Raw genomic sequence first — 21,337 nt, forward strand, 5'->3', positions numbered from 1 at the left:
TGTCAATGTCATTGTCAGTTTTGCTAATTGGCGAAGTGTAGTGTGCGGTATTTTATGTGCAAAATTAATTATTAATTTGAAAACGTATTAAAACATAATGGGTTTCAGTGATGGACGTATAATTTTAAATAGTGAAAATGGCGTTTATTACCCTGGTCAGAGGCTTTGCGGCCGATTGGAATTTGATCAGGAAACTGTTAAAACATTCCGCGGTAAGACCTTGAGACTTAGACCGCCCCAAAATATTTGAAACTTAAAGAATTAATACAGAAAATTCATGGATACGCATGATATAAGAGTGACTTCAATGCCCGTAAAAGTATCATTTTTTGTTTTTAAGATCTGTTATCGGCATCTTTGAAATCTTAAGTAAAATTAGTTTATGATAAGTATGTACATTTTCTTAATATTAAAATACATATACTTCGATAATGGCTTAACAGCGGGTGTTCCCTGTGCTCGTTTGCTATTGATATTAATACAAATAAATGCACGCAGTATGTTTTTGTGTAATAATATCAACCATACATTTTGAATAAAATCGCACATTTTGAAAAAAAAAACTAGGAATTTAAAAAAAATTACATTTACCTCTAAAATAATAAAAAAATACTTCTGTAGGGAACAAACAAAATTTGATAAAATATACTATTAAGATTGAGTGGAATGTTAACAACCACTCCCGAATAAAAAGTATGGCATTGATGAAAACCAAACTTAATTCAGCGAAGCACAACAACTTCTATTGGTCTGATCAGAACTGGTCAGAAGTTCCTAGTCTGCTTCTATAGTATAAATTGTTTTTTTTTTTTGTAATTTAAACTCCTAAATATGAAAGCTCAATATAAATATTTTGCTAAGCCCTAGTGGTTTAGTCATAGTATTCTCTATCTAGTGACTCCTGCCTCCCAGGGGATAAATATAAATAATCTGCTAAGTACCATAAATACTTGAAATTAACTAAATATACTTGAAGTTAACAAATAATTTATTAAGACATTCCAATTAGATAATAGAAGATATTCCAATTAATGTTTTTCCTTTGATACAATTTCTATTTGTGTTTCTTTTGTTGTAATTTTTTAAAATTGCTTTACATATTTAGTTAAGTAAAATAGTTAAAATTCATATTTATATGTCTAAAGAAGAACAAAATTTGATTATTAGCATAATATTAAAATACGATGAACAACATCAGTCTTCTGTGATAATGAAAATATTATAGTTTTAAAAATTACAGAAATAATAAAAGGAAATAACTAATATGGAATTAGATCATAAAAGTAGATTTAATCTTGTGTATGATTTGCTAAAACTGAAGAAAGTACAACACACATCTATGCTTTATTCTGTATGTAATGTTTGATAGTCAGTAATGTGAGGAGGCCCTCTAAAATGATTTGGATGGCTGGAGAAAGAGAATATGAGTGAAAAGGGTTTGAGTGCAGAGAAGACACATGAAAGGCCTGAAATAAAAAGAGGGCATGCTGCCCTGACCCCCCCATATAGTGGGATTAGGGTAATATGAAGATGATGTTTGATAGTTCATAAAAATCACATTTAAAAATACTGCAATGATTGTAAACATTATAAAACTGTACTGATACGAAAATAATTGATAAAAGACTGTTCTAAATAGAATCCGTCGTGGCCTCAGGGATAAGACGTCCGGTGCATTCGTGTCGAGCGATACGACGGTGTTCGAATCTCAGACGGGTACAAATTTTTCTAATGAAATACGTACTCAACAAATGTTCACGATTGACTTCCACCGTGAAGGAATAACATCGTGTAATAAAAATCAAACCCGCAAAATTATAATTTGCGTAATTAGTGGTGGTAGGATCTCTTGTGAGTCCGCGCGGGTAGGTACCACCGCCCTGCCTATTTCTGCCGTGAAGCAGTAATGCGTTTCGGTTTGAAGGGTGGGGCAGCCGCTGTAAAAATACTTGAGACCTTAGAACTTATATCTCAAAGTGGGTGGCGCATTTACGTCGTAGATGTCTATGGGCTCCAGTAACCACTTAACACCAGGTGGGCTGTGAGCTCGTCTACCAATCTAGCAATAAAAAAATAAATAAAAAAGAATCATATTAAGATTAACTTAAATTATAAGCTCCGGACAAGTGTAATTGTAATCTGAAGGGTGGTGTAGAAAGAATGAGAACTGACTAACTACCTATAAACTAACTGACTATATATAGGATTTATATTCTTATTATATAATTAAAGACATACATAGAAGGGCTCTAATCTCCTTATACAGCACTAAAATTGAAGACAAATCAAATATTTTAGTGCCTTAATTCAGAAACAAAATCATTTGTAGGCGGTGTAAAATTTTAAATCATTTCCACAATAACGTACTAAACATATTATACTAAAAAACCTATCAATGCTGTCAACTCTTACTACATAATTTCTTTAAGTAAATAGTTAAAGAAATTATGTAGTAAAGCATAGTATATAGTAAAGTATAAGTTATGGGTACTAGGTAACATTTATTAGTACTGTAAAAACAGGCCTTAAAACTCCCATCTCAAGGTGGGTGGCAGCGGCATTTACACTGTAGATACCTATGGGTTTCAGTAACCACTTAACACCAGGTGGGCCGTGAGCTCGTCCACCCATCTAAACAATAAAGTAAAAATATTGTGAGTATGTCATAATTTAATAAAAAAGGCAAATTGAAAAAAATATAAATAATTATTTAAAAGTGGTATCACAGGGCTGCATTGGTTTGTTTTATCAACTCCCTAATTAATACGCAAAGCTCAAGCCTTACAGTTTGAAGTGTAGGATACTAATGTATAACAGACTTCAGTCTTGTGTGAATGGTGACATTCACGTTATATTTATTAACCACAAGCTTAATCAATTCACGCCAGGTACACTTGCCGAAAAACGTACAATACTCGATCCAAAAAAAACTTCAGCATTCATCCAATGGTTGAGGCGTTCCCGATAGTAACAAAAGTCAAGGCCACACTGCGCATAGTAACAAAAGTCAAGGCCACACTCGAAAAAATAAACAATCTATTAAAATAAGAATCAATAAAACTACAACCTTGACTTTGTACCATCCACATGGGCTAAACTACATACAAACGTTTTTAATTGGTCGAGCCGCGACCAATTAAACACGTTTTATAAATGAGTCGACTATTATCAAAGCCGGCAATCTGACTTTTGGACAATGATTGGTAAATCAGAAAAACGAATTATTGACTTTGTATTCCATTGGCAGTCACAAAACTCTTCGGAACGACATCTTAGATAAATAACAGGTTAACTATTAACCTTTATTTAATGCAGGTTTTGAACCGTATTCTTTGAAGGAGACGATTATATTCAAATCAATCTGAATTGACATATCAATAAAATTTTTTTGTCCTAATGCACAGATTGCCACCTTTGATAATAGACGACTCAAATATAGAGACGTGCCTTTTGTTTGAATCCCATGGTCGAATTTTGTGAGAGTTGAAAAAGAAGCTTACGACCTTAAACAGTACGATCTCATTAATTCAATTGACATTGCCCACCTAATGAATGTACCTCAATATACCTCATAAGGTGTGTTACTATGAACGGATTATGACTGAGTAGTAGCTGATGGATCATTAGAAAGAATGGTCTAAATGTAGCTTGTAGCGATAACTATCATAGAACCCGAAATATATGACAGGTGCCTGAATTGTACTTACGATATTTTGAACATAAATTTTTTTACGGCGGTGGTCATAAAATTAGGAACGGCTATTTAAAAAGATAATTTTGTCAAACTAACAAGTATAACTAATTGCATGATTTTTTGTATTTCTCTCGTTATCGCAAAACTTTTTTGTACTATTTTTTTATTGCTTAGATGGTTGGACGAGCTCACAGCATACCTGGTGTTAAGTGGTTACTGGAGCCCATTAACATCTACAACGTAAATGTGCCACCCATATAGTTGTTACAACGGCTGCCCCGCCCTTCAAACCGAAACGCATTACTGCTTCACGGCAGAAATAGGCAGGGGACGGTGGTACCTACCCGCCAACGGCGGATCCAGGGGGGGGGTCATGGGGTCATGACCCCCCCCCCTGAGCTGGTTCCAGGACTTAGGTGAACCACTAATTGAACATAATGATTTTATTTATATATTTTGTCACTATACAGATTTTATGTAACTACATACCTTCAATATTTAATTAATTTAATATAATATAATAACTTTGTATGATGGCAAGCGTTTGGGAACGAGCGCATCGAAAATTTGACTATATGACTCCCTCCTGGCGCCAAAGCTGGATCCGCCCTAGCTACCCGCGCGGACTCACAAGAGGTCCTACCACCACCTAGTACTAGCGGTATATTTGTTGATACACATGCTTGGCTAAAAAATAAATAGATTAACTTTATACTTACATCTGAACCTAGTAATCCTAGTATTACTACTTACTCGTCGGTGACATAATTAAGAAGGCTGTATCTATTTTTTCATACATATATGTCGGCGCAAATATGACTATTTACCTACTGATCATCAACTAATTACTCTGTGATAAGAAATTGATGTTAAACAGTCCCTTTTATTGTAATTTCAATACTTTAAAATCTTGTAAACACGCTCGCGTGTTTAATACTTGTCAACACGCTGACGTGTAAAGTCCTATAAATACGGCCGTGCTGTCTAGCGTTGATTCATTCGTGTCCGAGCCGTAGTACAGTACGGATCTCTCTGTAACGTTGTTATGCTTCTCGTGCAATATACGCAGTTCTCGTGAAGTTTTGTTTTGGAAGCCCAAATATGAGTCATCATCGAGAACTTAATGACCGTGACGTCAACAATGCTGACGTCACACTTTTTAAAAACATTCCTTCAGCGTTTCTCCTCCGTCATCAGAAGTGGGATCACATGCCGCCTCCGCTCAGCAACAACCTGGAGACCATTTAACCATATCGGCGGAAGAAGTCTACCCCCCAGAAACAGCCGATGAGCCTATACATCTACTTCACAAATCAGCATGGTCGAGCAACAAAATCAACACTCAAAGATAAGTTTTTATTTTTGATTACTAAAATTCCACTACTTAAGTACCACAGTGTACGCCCACTACATAAGTACCACAGTGTACGCCCACTACATAAGTACCACAGTGTACGCCCACTACATAAGTACCACAGTGTACGCCCACTACATAAGTACCACAGTGTACGCCCACTACATAAGTACCACAGTGTACGCCCACTACATAAGTACCACAGTGTACGCCACAACATCACACTACACAACATCCTTATCCGAACACCTTAAATAAATCTACGAGAACCGCCGAGAACTCTACGAGAACCGCCGAGAACTCTACGAGAACCGCCGAGAACTCTACGAGAACCGCCGAGAACTCTACGAGAACCGCCGAGAACTCTACGAGAACCGCCGAGAACTCTACGAGAACCGCCGAGAACTCTACGAGAACCCTACGATACCCTCCGAGAACCCTACGATACCCTCCGAGAACCCTACGATACCCTCCGAGAACCCTACGATACCCTCCGAGAACCCTACAATCAAATCGCATTAATAAGTCTCAAACCTACATAGTTACAAGTAACGCAAGTATAACAGATGCGCTACTCAGAGAAACTTTTTATTCCTGCAGGTCAATGAGAATCAAAGAAAAAACCTACGAGAATCAACGAGGCCGGTGCAGAGCGCGCACCGCCTGTCAGTATGGCCGTGTCGGCGCAAATATGACTATTTACCTGCTGATCATCAACTAATTACTCTGTGATAAGAAATTGATGTTAAACAGTCCCTTTTATTGTAATTTCAATACTTTAAAATCTTGTAAACACGCTCGCGTGTTTAATACTTGTCAACACGCTGACGTGTAAAGTCCTATAAATACGGCCGTGCTGTCTAGCGTTGATTCATTCGTGTCCGAGCCGTAGTACAGTACGGATCTCTCTGTAACGTTGTTATGCTTCTCGTGCAATATACGCAGTTCTCGTGAAGTTTTGTTTTGGAAGCCCAAATATGAGTCATCATCGAGAACTTAATGACCGTGACGTCAACAATGCTGACGTCACACTTTTTAAAAACATTCCTTCAGCGTTTTTCCTCCGTCATATATGTATAGACTGTCTTTGCGTTTGTAGGTTATATTTTAAGCACAGCAAAATAAAAATGTGCAGAATAAAATTTGTGATAAATATACAAGGGAAGCAATAATAGATATTAGCGAGAAGAATTACTCGTCTAAACAGATAGCTGGCACCTATAATGCTCAAAAACCCTGTCAAGCATTTTGCGACGTATCAGGCTATTTCAAATGTTCAGCATGTTCCCCAAAAAAAAGTAAATGTCGTTGATTTGGAAAAAATAAAATCGTTTTAAAGGATCTAATGAGCTGAGAAATTGTATTTTGATAAAAACAACTCTTTAGGATTCTCGGCACGCACAAGCCGAAGCCGTTTGGTAGAAAAAAGTGGCAGGGAAGGCCCGACTTGAATTGCAAGTTGGACAGTTAAACAATTGAAATACATTCTTTTTCTGACGCGACAAAAATAAACAAAATTAAACAAAAAGGATTCAAAACGATAGTGTCGTTACATAAGAGTTACTATAGTTCACTATACCTACGACGTTTTCTTAGAAGAATGAAACTTTATCTCTCTTGGAATGAACGAATGAATGAATACATGGAATGTCAAAAACGGATAGGGTCATATCACACCGCTTATAGCTTTAATTAAACGCCGTGAACATACTACTAACTCTTCATTTTGGAGGCAGCGGGGCGCGTGAGAGACGCGCAGGCCCGCCGCCGTCGAGCTGGGGCCAGGGAGGCGGATTTCGCCCAAGCCCTGGCCCTCTAAGTGTTTCAGGTCTCCCTCACATGTCGGCCTGGGGACCGGCGAAGGGGACCTAAGAAGACGACGTGCAAGCTGCTCTGCACGCGTTTTATGCAAGAGCATCCGGGTGATGGAAGGCCGGCTATCCTCAACCCACGCTGGTGCTGACCCAGCGGGGTATTCCGAGGGTAGACCATTCTAACCGGTGCCATCTAGGCGGGCTTCGGATAGCCTGCTGACCGAGAGGGCCGACCGCCAGTCCGGCGTCCCGAGGGGGAGGGTGATGGGAGAGATGTGCTGCGCACTAAACGCTTCACTTTCCCCCCTTTGCCTTTTCATGAGTTCTGTCTCATGCGAGGTTTGGATGCTGGTTGTTGAGCGACAGTAGGTTTTAGTCGGTTCAACTCCGACATGCCTCGCCTTCCATCCCCAGTGGAGGGCGGAAGTCCGGTGATTTCCTCCTGACAAAAAAAAAAACTCTTCATTTTAGATTAAAATTAATTACATTGTTTTTTTACTTGGCGCACTTCACATTCGTGTGATTTAATTAATCAAAGTTTGATATTAAACAACTGGTGAATTCGAATAAAACATTCTAAATTATTTGTCCAGCTACATTTGAGTTTGTTACTATAGAGAAAAAGTTATATTTGCAAACATACACTTTACGATTTCCTTCTATAAAAACAATAACTACAATTTCGGAATAAAACTAAAATAATAATAATAATAACAAAACAAAAAATAAAAATGAATGTCTAACTGTGTCTGAATGTCTGTTAACCTAAAGTTAAGGTAGTTTTGACATCCATGGTTGGCTGGTTTAGATCCAAAGTGCTCAACATGCAACATTATATTCCTTATTTCGTTTTGGGTCAGAGGGCCTTACCTGATACGAGGGCAGTTGAGTTAGATATAACATGATATTATTTAGTTAAAAAGAAATGGAACTTCAAATGATCGTTGGTCTACCGAGCAATTTCACCCGCTTGGTTTTTACTGGTGGTAGGACCTCTTGTGAGTCCGCACGAGAGGGTACCACCACTCTGCCTATTTCTGCTGTGAAGCAGTAATGCGTTTCGGTTTGAAGGGTGGGGCAGCCGTTGTAACTATACTTGAGACCTTAGAACTTATTCTCAAGGTGGGTGGCGCATTTACGTTGTGGATGTCTACGGGCTCCAGTAACCACTTAACACCAGGTGGGCTGTGAGCTCGTCCACCCATCTAAGCAATAAATATATATATATATATATATATATATCTCCCCATTATCGAATCCTACAAACCTAGTTAAATCGTCGAGGAAATATTTTTCGCAACGTAGGTATACAGGTATACAGCTTAGTATCTTGCTAGCTATTTCCATTACAAAAGCAAATCTAACGCATATCAGATTCAAGGTTTTGTTACGGATTCTTAAATTATAATTGTACTCGTGCGCGGGAGTAGTGCCAGAAAAACGTTTATTCAACAAAGAACATGATAAGCAGAAAAGTCCATCGAAGTCTAGAAAGTTAAAGATGTTGATCGAAACTCTTCGCTATTAAACCGCGAACCGACACAACTATTGGAACAATGATGGTTGAATCGTCATGCCACATGGCGGTTGTCTCGTGGGAATGGTCTAAATATTTTATTTATTTGTCCTTTTCTGCCTTCACCTCATGAGAAATGGTGATATCAACCAACACTGATCTATTATCACAATATCAGGCTTATTGGCAACAATATACCTATCCGTGATAATTAGATCGGTCCCAGTTTAACGTAACATTTATTATTATCTATTATTATCTATTATCTTCTATCTATATATATAAAAATGAATTGCTGTTCGTTAGTCTCGCTAAAACTCGAGAACGGCTGGACCGATTTGGCTAATTGTGGTCTTGAATTATTTGTGGAAGTCCAGAGAAGGTTTAAAAGGGAGATAAATATGAAAATTCTCGGAATTAAATAAAAATAACAATTTTGTTTATCTCTGATGTGACCTCCGTCGGACAGATTCCTTTTGTTTGTTTTAAGTTTATTTTATCCAAAAGTTTAGGTATTTTATTTATCGATTGAGGCACTGCGAAGCCTGCCGGGTCATCTAGTTATTATTATAAATCCGTAGACTACTAACCTACTTTATCTGATGACACTGAACGTTCAAATTTACTACGGTCGCGTTCGTTTCAGTTTTAAAACATGTAGGCTTTTATAATATCTTAATATCTTAAAAGTAGTCGAAAAGTATACACTTTTCAATCAATTTAGAAAATGCGTTCAATAATCGGCACTTTAAGATAATAATAGAAAATGCAGCGCGAATAATAAAGAAATGTGTCCATGCTTTTAATAGCTGCAGTGACGATAGTATCCGCAAGTCTGCCAGCATAAAAAAAAGCGCGCGCAAATCACTTTGTGTCACAAGAGAATCTATTTTGAATTCGAAAAAAAAACTCATACAATTTTGCAGGTATATACGTAAAAATTAAGGGCTTCTGTAAGATACATTGGACAACTCAGCGCAGCAGACGCGAGGGGGATCGCCACATTCATTACACAGTCACACACGAGTCTTACGAGGAATACATCAGGCAGAAGATATACCTCGCTGGAAGTGACAGCGGTAAGAGTACTGACCGATAGCAAACCTTTAGTTTTATTTCCGTGTTCAGTTTCTGAACGTCAAAATGTCAGCGCGAGCGACGTCCGCCATGACACCAAGTCTCTTTCAAATCTAGTCGCCAAAAGCAACGCAACAATTTTATATTTCTCTTATATTAAATCTTTAATTTGTCATATAAGAGTAAAATAAACAATAAATACAGTCCGCGCTCAGTTGCCAAAACGCAACACTTCGGTTACTATCTTCGCGGTAGAGTATAATAAACACTAATTTCAAAGTCCACTAAGTGTCCAAATTAATATGACAATTTTTGCATGATAATCAATGCAGCAAATATACATGATGATATATATCTACAGATAGAAACAACAACGGAACAAATCCATAATTTGAAATTTTAAATACCCTACGATTGTAAGTGTAAAGATATTTCATAATGGACTTAACGGGTTTTGTACTATGAATCACATTAAAGATACATCATACAGCAAATGTCTATTTGAACCACGCAGACTCGTCAATCGATCTTCGTCATTATTTCTCTGCGAATAGAGACTACATTATTAGTTATGTACCTTGCACGGAAGGCGGACTTCTACAACATTACAAAACCTTCAGTCAAAACTACACATCGTAGTCCTTATACGCCAATCCGCAATTCCAACAGTTTGCGAAGAAAAAAGAAATTCGGAAGCTATCTTCAGTCTCATTCTTCCTTTGATTGCTTATAGCTGACATGAAGATAAGGAAACACAAAAAGCGTTTGTATTTTTTTTTATAAAACGGCATTTTTACACTTTTATAACAAAAGTATAATCAGTAAATAAATATAGAGATACTTAATGTATTTTAGGCGACCATCATTTACAACCGGGTCACCACGTGTTCTCCTTCGAATGTCCGATCCCTGTCAACTGTCCCTCATCGTTCGAGGACTCTGATGGCCATATTCGGTACCAAATCAAGATAGTTGTGGACCGAGCTTTTAAGTTGGACCAAGAGAAGATGGCTTTGTTCAGGATTGTAGCTCCCGTTGACTTGAATTTAATTCCTTCCGTCCGTGTAAGTACTAGAGACATGTTGGTCAATGTAATCCAAGAGAATTGTGTGTAACAGTGCAGTGTAACAGCCATCACCCTTCACACGGAAAGTGAGAATGGTTCGGGGCAGAAATAGCCAGGATGATGATAACCTCACTCACCTCAATCTCACAATATCACAAGTGTTACAGTAAAATTTTTCCTTTTAGATAAATATTAGTAAATCCTCCTTGAGATGATCCCTTCATGTAGTTTTAACCATGGCACCGCCCACCGCCACAGCAGAGTTCATCTATACTGTCTAGAACCACTGTGTTGATCGACGGTACGTTTGAAGTTGTCTTTTTAACGGCTTTGAACTTCCCCTCCATGGTCCTTCCTGAGCGCTATGATTTGTGAAATGAGGTTTGAGGGGAGAGCTCAGCGATAGGCAGCAGCTTGGCTGTGCCTCTAGCATTACTGATGTCCGTGAGCGATGGTAACCACATATCATCAAGATGCTCGGCTGTCTACAAAGATGCCTACAAGTGTCGTAACAAGCTACCGTTACTCATGCTGTCAAAAGATTGATATTTTAAAATACTGTTCTGTTCATATCTAAGAATGGAACTAAACGAAAAATTTCGACCCATGATCAGTACGGCAACTGTAGCTTTTTCTGAGTGAGGTAAAAAGCCGTTACTTTTTAAAGGTATGCAATTAGATTTCGGTCTCATGTCTTAAGGCGGGCCATAGTATTCAGTCTGTATTGGTCATGTGTCTTATTACGTTTTGATAAAATCCTACCTTCAAAGCTTCCAAAAGTATATAAGAGTTTGGCAGCACGATACGTCTTCTCATAATTTATAATAACCAATGTTTCACTCTAGATAAGGCCATAGCTTGTTTGCTGAACCACAGGACTTTTTCAGGAGCCCATAGCTTTCGACTTTCAACAAAGCTTTTGCTGTTGGTGCGTCAGTTCAGGCTCCGCAACGACCCTGGTCAAGTTGCCCGTTTCAGGATTCTGCCCCGGGCAGATGATGCCCATCGAAGTCAGCTGTACCAATAACAGCAATGTGGAAATTGAAGAGATCGTTTTCATGCTCACAAGGGTTAGTAGTATCTCTGAAAATCACTTCATGTCTAAATTCAAAGTTGACTTTTGTAAATACTGACTGATGTTTGATGTATAGTTATTATATGTATAGATCTAATATCTGCTCCTAGAAAAATGAGTACCTGCTTTTTAATTTTTTTTATTTTCGACCCTTTTTATTATTTTGGGGCCAGAACCCCCTACGAATTGTACGTGCCCAGAGGGCGCGGGGGGTATGTGGGACTGGACGGCCCGCAGACATTGAGTGCGAACCGTGGGCTCAAAGATAAAGAAGTCGTCGTGGCCCAAAGGATAAGACGTCCGGTGCATTCGTATCGAGCGATGCACCGGTGTTCGAATCCCGCAGGCGGGTACCAATTTTTCTAATAAAATACGTACTTAACAAATGTTCACGATTGACTTCCACGGTGAAGAAATAACATCGTGTAATAAAAACCAACTTGTTCTTGTGAATCCGCACGGGTAGGTACCGCTGCTCTGCCTATTTCTGCCGTGAAGCAGTAATGCGCTTCGGTTTGAAGGGTGGAGCAGCCGTTGTGACAATACTGAGAACTTAGAACTATATCTCAAGGTGTGTGGCGCATTTACGTTGTAGATGTATATGGGCTCCAGTGACCACTTAACACCAGGTGGGCTGTGAGCTCATCCACACATCTAAGCAATAAAAAAAAATGTAGGGCCCTACCCACTAAACGACTCCCCCACACTCTGGCCCAAGCGTACGGTCTCTCCTACGGTCAGAACCCGGGCAGGGTAAGGGGGCTACCGCAGTCAGCATTGCAACCAGACGCGCGGCTAACCCCAAGGACGCCCGACCGATGGAGCTTTCAAGGCGAAACGTCTCTAGAACGTCAGCCGTGTCGGTATGGCCCGTCAGGCCGCCCAGGTGTTACCGATAGTGTCCCGGAAAACCAGGCTGGGTCGAAACCCTAGATGTGCGGACGTAATATTGTCGCAATATCCGTCATATACGAACTTCGTCTGAACTCCGAGAGGTAGAATAAACTTCGCCTGTCAACGTGACCGCAACTATAACTATGACCAATAAATTTCAGGAGACGTCCTTCAGAGCTGAAATGGAGCCGGACTCCCGCCACCGGGAAGAGGACATCGCTGAATTAAAGAAGGGCCCGGTGCCCGGGAACAGCTCGAGGAATTGGGCTGTCGAGATGTTGGTGCCCACGATAGACGTACCCAACTTGGATAGCTGTCGGTTCATCGATATCAATTATAAGTTTAAGGTGAGTACTTTTCAATACACACCACGATAGGATCTTAAAGATGGGTCCAGCGTATACGACCTGTACCAGTATTCTTCCATAACCTTATTAATTAATAGGAGTGGCTAAATTTTGCTTTCCTTCAAAACCCTCATCTTCTTCTTCTTTAACTCCATCTTATTCCACTAGGTGGGGTCGGCACAGTATTTTTTTTTATTCCATTCTCTTCTATCAACCATCATCTCAACACTCCCTTCTTTTTCTCTCATATCGTCATTTACACACTCTATCCATGTGTTCTTCGGTCGACCTTTTCCCCCTTTACCTTGCACTACCATTTCCCTACATCTCCTAGTCACGTCTCATCTCACTCATCACATCCCTTCAAGAAGCACATAGGGCTTCTAAGGCTTACTAACGTTTGGACTGAGAACACTATCTATTTTATTCCATTGTTTTTCTTCTTAATGTATCGAAATACAATATCCACCATAAAGTATACTACTTTTTCCAGGTCAACATCACAGTTCCAAGCTGCCACGAGGATGAGTCAGATTTGTGCTATATCACCATCGGAACTATACCACTAGTTGGCTTCCAAGATGATGTAGGGAATCCCTTACAAGACCAGTTACCTAAAATCCAAGATATACCTCAAAATACTTGTTACCCACCACCTCCTGTTACGACCCAACCTTTACCCAACTCGTACCCGGTTGTACCTCAGTATCCGGGTAACAATGCTCCATACCCTGGTGCAAATCAACCCTACCCCGGTGCAATTCAACCCTACCCCGGTGCTAATCAGCCTTACCCTGGTGCCAATCAACCATACCCAGGCGCAAACCAGCCGTACCCTGGTGCTAACCAACCTTTCCCAGCTTCCAACCAGCCCTACCCTAACAACGTACCGTACCCCAACGCCAACATGCCAGCATCACAGCCAGTTCCAAACGTGCCGTACCCAAATAGTTCCCCGTACCCAGGGAGTGAAGGACCAAAGTTCACCGTGCCCACAGCTGGGACGACGTTGTTGAAGGCTGGTGATTTTGGTTTCACTGGTCACGCCGGCCCGGCGCCAGACCCGGTCACCATCCCGCTGCTGCCGCAGGGAGGCAACGTGCCTTATGTAAGCCGATCGTTAACTTACACCATTTATACTAATAATATTATAAAGCTGAAGAGTTTGTTTGTTTGAACGCGCTAATCTCAGGAATTATTGGTCCGAGTTGAAAAATTCTTTCAGTGTCAGATAAGCCCATTTATTGAGGAACGCTACAGGCTATATAACATCACGGTAAGACCAATACAAGTGCAGCACCAATAAAGAATGTTTCAAAATAGGGGTTTAAATGGCTCCTTAACATTCTATAATTTATCTATAAAAAAACTATTTTCACTTTGTACGTAAAAGAAGTGGGGGTAAAATTTAGCGTTATGCCAAAGTAACTATTCCACGCGGACGGAGTCGCGGGCAAAAGCTAGTTACTACATATGCCATTAGGTTTTGTGTTCTTTCTGAGCATCGAGAACTATGAACGTGATGGTATTACAGATTTCTGAATATTATATCGAGCAAGATCGAGGGATTCCTACTTAATAATAGCCTTTGTAACAGGCACTTAGGACATAGACAGAAAAAATTGTAAAATAGAATAAGATATCAATGTTTTACGTTTTTAAGTTATTAACATAGACTACAAGTAATACTAACTGTTTAATATATTGAATTGTCATCGGTCTTTGATAAGTACGCTTAATTTCGAGCTAATCCGACCTTTTGAAAGGAGTCAAAATCACGTTCAAATATTTCAAAGATTTCTTTACTAGCATGCGTAATTAGCTCCAATTAAAGCGTATTAGAAATAACAATTTGCTTCCAGCCGAGACCGGCCAGCCCGTACTCCGCGGCCACGGCGCCTGAACCCGCCACCCCGGACTGCGAACCGAGTAAGTTATCCATTTTAAATTCACCAGTCATTATTACACTTGTTCAATAAGTGCTTTCATCATCATCACCTCAGCCTAGAGTTCATCCATTCAACCTGAAGCCACTGCGGTCATCTACAGTGCGTTGCCGTGAGGTCTTTTTTGCCACGTACCATCCGGCTATGGAATGAGCTCCCCTCCACGGTGTTTCTCAAGCGTTATGACATGTCCTTCTTCAAACGAGGCTTGCGGAGAGTATTAAGCGGTAGGCAGCGGCTTGGCTCTGCCCCTGGCATTGCTGAAGTCCATGGACGACGGTAACCACTCACCATCAGGTGGGCCGTATGCTCGTCTGCCTACAAGGGCAATAAAAAAAATCATGTCCACTGCTGAACATAGGCCTCTCTGACTGATATCCAGTGCGGCCGGTCCAATGCCACCTGCATCCAAACGTGACCCAGCGATTCTCACCAGGTCCCATCTGGTAAGTGGCTGTCCCACTCTGTGCTTGCCAGTACGTGGTCTCCGCTCGAGGATCTTTCCGTCCCATCGGCCGTCCGATCTTCAAAGTCCTTTATGTATTGCTATATCTGTATGTCGTTAACTCAATAGTGTTCAAAGCCCATTTAGTTTCTCGCCGGATCTTCTCAGTGAGTCGCGTTTCCGAACTGGTCGTAGATTCTGTGAAACATTGCTCTTGCTAGGCCCAGTGTTAGGCACAATCCCGGTTTGAGACCCGTGAGCTCACCTACACGTCACCTACAAGGCTATCAGCATAGGTAGAAAAAAAAAGTGTTTAATGTGTCTGCATCCGTGAAGGTATTGAAATGATTATCAGAACCGAGCTCTTGCAGGTCCGGCCTACAACCCGAACTACCGCGAGAAAGATTCGACAAACAAACAAAACTGAATACGTCCACACGACAACACACCTCACCGTTATTAGTTTAAGATATAATTTAGTACATTACATTATGTAATAATAAAAGGTCGCTGCCGAATTAATTTAATTAAAATCGGTTCCGACGAAATTTTAATCGTGACGATTTTTTTGTCATTAATACTTGTAATAATCCGCAGAAGTCGTATTTGCGTGTTGTGAGAACAGTGGCGTTGTAATACAACAGCACATTTTAATATGTTAATATCTGGTATTTATATTAAGGATAATACTGCGACAACTCAATGTAACCGATTTCTCGATATGAGTTTATAAGTGGCTCTTAATCGCGAGATCACGAATTGGATACTATAAATATATATATACACACTATGTGTACATTCATTTTGAAAATCACATAATAAGACTTCGCAAAATGCAAAAGCAATAAATCGATGTATTGACAATACATACACAGGTACTCGATGCTACCGTGTACGTAAAATATATCGTCACGATTAAAATGAATTTTACCATTATTATTTTTTACTTTTTAAAAGTATTTTTATTTTTATATTCATGCGTGTTAACAGAATTATATTGTTACGAGAAACGTTGACGTTTTAAAATGATATTATTGAAGGAAATTTGAAAATGAATGTGTTTCACATGTTCCGGTGCCATGTTAGAACTACCTCAGATTATAAATCGCGCAATTTTTATAAATGACTATTTACTACGCACACTCCTATATTTTTTATTGTAAACTTTTTACATCACGTATTTTTCGAATATTAAATTTATTTTTAAACTGTTTTAAATTTATATAGATTAAGTAAAAATTTTTTTAAATCACAACTATTTACACAATTATACATACGGTTTAATAAAGAGATAAAATCCAATAAACGAATCTCACGAGTCTGTTAGCAAATTCTAACTATAGCGACGTCTATTGACCGCGGCTAGAACTACCCAAACGTTTTTTCTAGAGAGATTTCTAAAAGTCAAATTTTCAACAAAAACATTCAACCAGGGGTGTCAAAACTAGTAGGTACACAGAATAATAATAAAATGTTTATTATAACATCGTGGATCAATACGAACGTCGAGCAACTGTAACGGGAAGAAATTGTCTCATGTCAATTGCCTCGATTCTACTGAATCGAATTCAAGGAAATCGATACAGGGTTTTTGAAATCAAATACAGTAATCCCAATCCCCCTTACAACACAGTACTCTTATACCGCATGTTCATATTACGCGATTTCAGTCCCTCGTATAACACGGGTATTCCCCTATATAACGCGAATGTGTTCCACGCGCCGTCCCTAGCTATTGTTTCTCCATCGAGATAAAGTTCAATAAACAAAGACGTATCTTAACGCTTTTGTTTATTGAAGTGTTCTGCCGAACAAGTATAGGACGAGCATGGTGGTGGGCGATACTCACGCTTGCTCATCGATGCTAATTTTGAGTGTGTCGCTCGTCACGACCCCGGTGCAGCCAAAACTCACGGACGATCACACGAAAATACCACTGGCAAAAATTGTAATATGCGTAATTACTGGTCGGCTGATGTCTATGCACTCCGGTGGTCACTTAATACCAGGTGGGTCGCGAACAAGTCCACTTATTCACACATCTTAGCAATAAGAAAAAAAACATTTATTTTGACTTATTGATTGCATTTAGTGTTTAGTAAGACTTAAAACTCAGTGAGAACATGGCCTAACTTAAATACATACTATTGTAACTGTATAACCTTTAAGTTATTTGAAAAGTTGTACAACTATCTTAAACTTAAAATAGTAACAAAAGTACAAAATAAAATTTATATAATACATTTAAATATACAAATATTTTTACATAATTTTAAGAAAACTTAAGTAATTCTTAAACGACTTAACAAGTTCCAAATTGTGTTCAAGAGTGCCTCTGGAATGTTTGGAATGGCCCAGATGAATTTTAAAGACAGAAATATAGTCTGTATTACTTGGGGATAGTGTAGACATTTCATTGTATACAAAAATTACTATCCATTAGTTGCAACCATCGCTTATATGTACATCAAACAAAATATATATATGTTTGTTATAATCGTGTAAGTTAAGTACATGATATGTATTTGAAAATTAATATTTGTAATTAAAGAATATTTTAACCTGCATAATACTTAAATATATTATTATAGGCTAATTACTTAGTAATTGGTTGCTTAACTTAGAGAAAAATGTTGTGATGTGAATTTTGTGGTCGCTGTGTAACTAGAACTTCATTCAAGATAGTCAAGTCATAAATGATAAAACTATTTGTTAGAGCTATATTCTAATTTTACAAGAGTTCAATTTTAAAAAAAAAGAACATAAAATCTTGATCTTTATTCTTGCTGTATATTTTCAAGTATCTTACAGTGTGCTTAGTTCGAGTTTTTTAACGTTCTCTATAGCGTAAAATTCAACTCGAATTCGTATAGAGTTGGAACAGCGCCCCTAGCGGCAAACGTGGGTAAACGTTCCGACTCCATACAAATTTGAGTTAACTTTTACGCTATCGAGAATATTAAAAACTCGAACTAAGCAGCACCCAGCTAAACACAGTTGACAAGATTTTGGAAACGTTTATGAGTTTGAGGTGACTTGGATAATATTAATGTTTTAAATGTCTTCAAATAAAAGCGTTTTTTATTTTATTTCAAATACTTGTCGAGTAAACAAAATATTAAGAAAATGCATTTATAATTACCTAATCATTAAACTAACAATGATTTATTTAACATTTGTATACGTTAAATAATAGTTTACATATTTCTTCTTAAAGAAATCAATGTTACTGGCAGCTTTTTTACTTGTAAAGGGTATAATAATATGGAGACCGCATCCGAAGCTTGTGGAGAGTACTTAACGATAGGCAGCGACTTGGCTCTGCCCCTGGCATTGCTAAAGTCCATGGGCGACGGTAACAACTGACCATCAGGTGGGCCCTATACTGTGTTTAAAGGTCAAATTCGTTTATGCTTAATTAAGAGCCAGGAGCATAACAGTTTTTCGTTATTTCGTTATTTCGTTACGTGACGATTTCTATCGTAAATTTAACCCTTAATTACGCAAACCGCGTTATGTAACGTGCCAAACCATTTCAAATACAGAGGAGACAAAGGTTTTTTCTTTGAATATTTAACATTGATAACCATAGGTCTGATAAAAAAAATTTTTTTTTTTTTTTATTGCCTTTGTAGGCAGACGAGCATACGGCCCACCTGATGGTGAGTGGCTACCGTCGCCCATGGACCTCAGCAATGCCAAGGGCAGAGCCAAGCCGCTGCCTACCGCTTAATACTCTCCACAAGCCTCGTTTTCCTCCAATTTAATGTCGGGCTCACTTCCTTGTCGTGTCAGTAATCGTTTTCGGGAGAGAACGCAATTTCTATGAAATATTACCATTGTTTACTCTAATGCAATTTTACTCGTATAAATAAATACACAAAACTTTTAACAAAACCTTTTTGTTATTATATGATACTTATTGTATTTTGCGCACTGGATGTGTCGCTGATGTGCCTATTTTAAAAAAATTGTTATTGATAACCTCATCTTACCTCAAATTTGAACGTATATTTTTAATTATTAAGAAATGAATTAATTAATTGATATTTTATAGTGCGCTTTTTTTGAAATTGCAAATTATACAACACATTTAAAGTGTTCAAAAATTTTAGTATGTTACTTTTATTAAATGCTGACATATAGATATTTTGTATTATAATATTGTAATAAAACTAAAATATGTCGTATGTAACAAAAATCTTGTTCGATCCAATACTTAGTAATGTTATCAAGAAATATAAACCATATTTGGTAATAAAATATTATAGAGATTAACTGCCCTCAACTAATCAAGAAGTTTCAACTCAATGAACATAGAAAAAGAAAAATAATAAACGCTTCAAGATGCAACGCGTAAACAATTTCAAAATGATGCTTTGTTTTATCGAATCAATTGTCAAGTTCAGTTTAAATAATTTTCAAAACTGCTAAAGTAATATTAAAGTTTAAGGAATAAAATCATCGGCCACTACAAAAAACAGTATATTCGAAACTTTGTAATGGTAAAATGCATACCTACACTGAATAGGGGAATTAGTCGTGTTTTAAAAAAGTCTATACTTCGAATAATGGCGAAAACTTCTAGAAAATAAATACAGGGTTCCCATATTGATAGCATTTTAATAGAAATTTAATAACGGAATTTTAATTATGATATAAGTTTAACGTTTCCGTGCCTTCTGGATGGAACAGGACTTTTGTTACACCTACATTTTTGTTTTAGTGTTTACCGTGTCGAATACGAATGAATCGATTTGATTATCAATAAAAAGAGAACAAAATTTAAGACTTTTATTTCAAACGTTATTTTTGTACCAAATTATGAATCGGATCGAGTCGGATTATTCTGTCAATGACTTTATAGTGTATCTGTGGAACAAATAACGATTTAATCTAGGAAATTCCAGAAATTATAAGAAATACAGTTGGGAATGAGTATCATTGTCTTCCACAATGTGTATTCGATTGTAATCCCATAGTACGATAAGGATTACAAATTATAAATTCACTGAATTTTTTATTATGTTTTAACTGAATGACGATCCATTATTTAATTTCCTATTCTTTTTATTCATCTTATGGTGATCTAATGGATAAGACGTTTGCCATTTTGTACTACATATTGTGTACTAAAAAGAACCGAAAACAGTTAAGCATGCCTACCAATGATTAACGAGTTCGCGTGATTTAGTCTATGCCGCCACTGCCTATTTCAATCGAGAAGCAGTCGAGTGATTATACCAAGTCAGTTAATACCACGCTAAGGTCCGAGGCCATATCCGTGATGCAAAATCGACAGGATCTGTGCGCTTAGTGCGAGCTTTTTAACGTTCTCGATAGCGTAGAAGTTAGCTCATAATTGTATGGAATGGGATCGTTTGCGTACGTTTGCCGCTAGGGGCGCTGTTCCAACTGCATACGAAATTGGGTTAACTTTTACGCTATCGAGAACGTTAAAAAACTCGCACTAAGCACACTGCTGACCGATGAACCGCCGCTCGGCAACCCATCTAGACTATAAATCTAATATAAAAAATCAGTGAACACAGCACACCCTAGGGCAGAGATTCGGAGCGAGTCGAAAATTCTAACTGTGAAGGTAAGATTAAATTTTGTTTATGAACATCGAGTTACTTTTTTTTTTTATTGCTTTGATGGGTAGACGCGTTTACAGCCCAGTGGTTACTGGAGCCTGTAGACATCCACAACGTAAATTCCGCCACCCACTTTAATACAGCACAACACCCCACCTTCCAAACCTAAACGCATTGCTGCTTCACGGCAGAAATAGGCGGGGTGGTGATACCTACCCGTGCGGACTCACAAGAGACCCTACCACCAGTAAAGTGTTTGAGTTTAATGTCTGGGATAGGCACTTCAGTTTTCAACCTAGTGACATCATAAACTCCAGTGACTATCCAACATGCAAACAGCTGTGAGCTGACCTACTCATCAACAGGAATAATAAAAACCACAGCAGGGAAATATAGGGCAGTTCTGTAATTACAGTCTTTTATCTAGATTGCAACTGGTTCTTTTGTTCCACATTTTTTCTGCCTTTTAAAGTACTTTCAGTGAACAAATCAAGTGATGTTTTAAGTTAAAA

The 21,337-nt window shown here is 38.3% G+C and overlaps 1 protein-coding gene across 1 annotated transcript; it reads left to right on the plus strand.

Moving 5' to 3' along the window:
• Nucleotides 1-20,012, plus strand: LOC114240395 (arrestin domain-containing protein 17). The gene is made up of 8 exons (XM_028170917.2): nt 1-212; nt 9,305-9,457; nt 10,311-10,519; nt 11,409-11,591; nt 12,652-12,837; nt 13,331-13,945; nt 14,700-14,766; nt 15,600-20,012. Exons 1-8 carry the CDS (start codon nt 98-100, stop codon nt 15,653-15,655), a joined length of 1,584 nt encoding a protein of 527 aa, XP_028026718.2. The 5' UTR covers nt 1-97; the 3' UTR covers nt 15,656-20,012.
• Nucleotides 20,013-21,337: the final 1,325 nt, after the last annotated feature.

This window comes from Bombyx mandarina, chromosome 21 (genome assembly GCF_030267445.1).
Source record: "Bombyx mandarina strain Sakado chromosome 21, ASM3026744v2".
NCBI classification, from domain to species: Eukaryota; Metazoa; Arthropoda; class Insecta; order Lepidoptera; family Bombycidae; genus Bombyx; species Bombyx mandarina.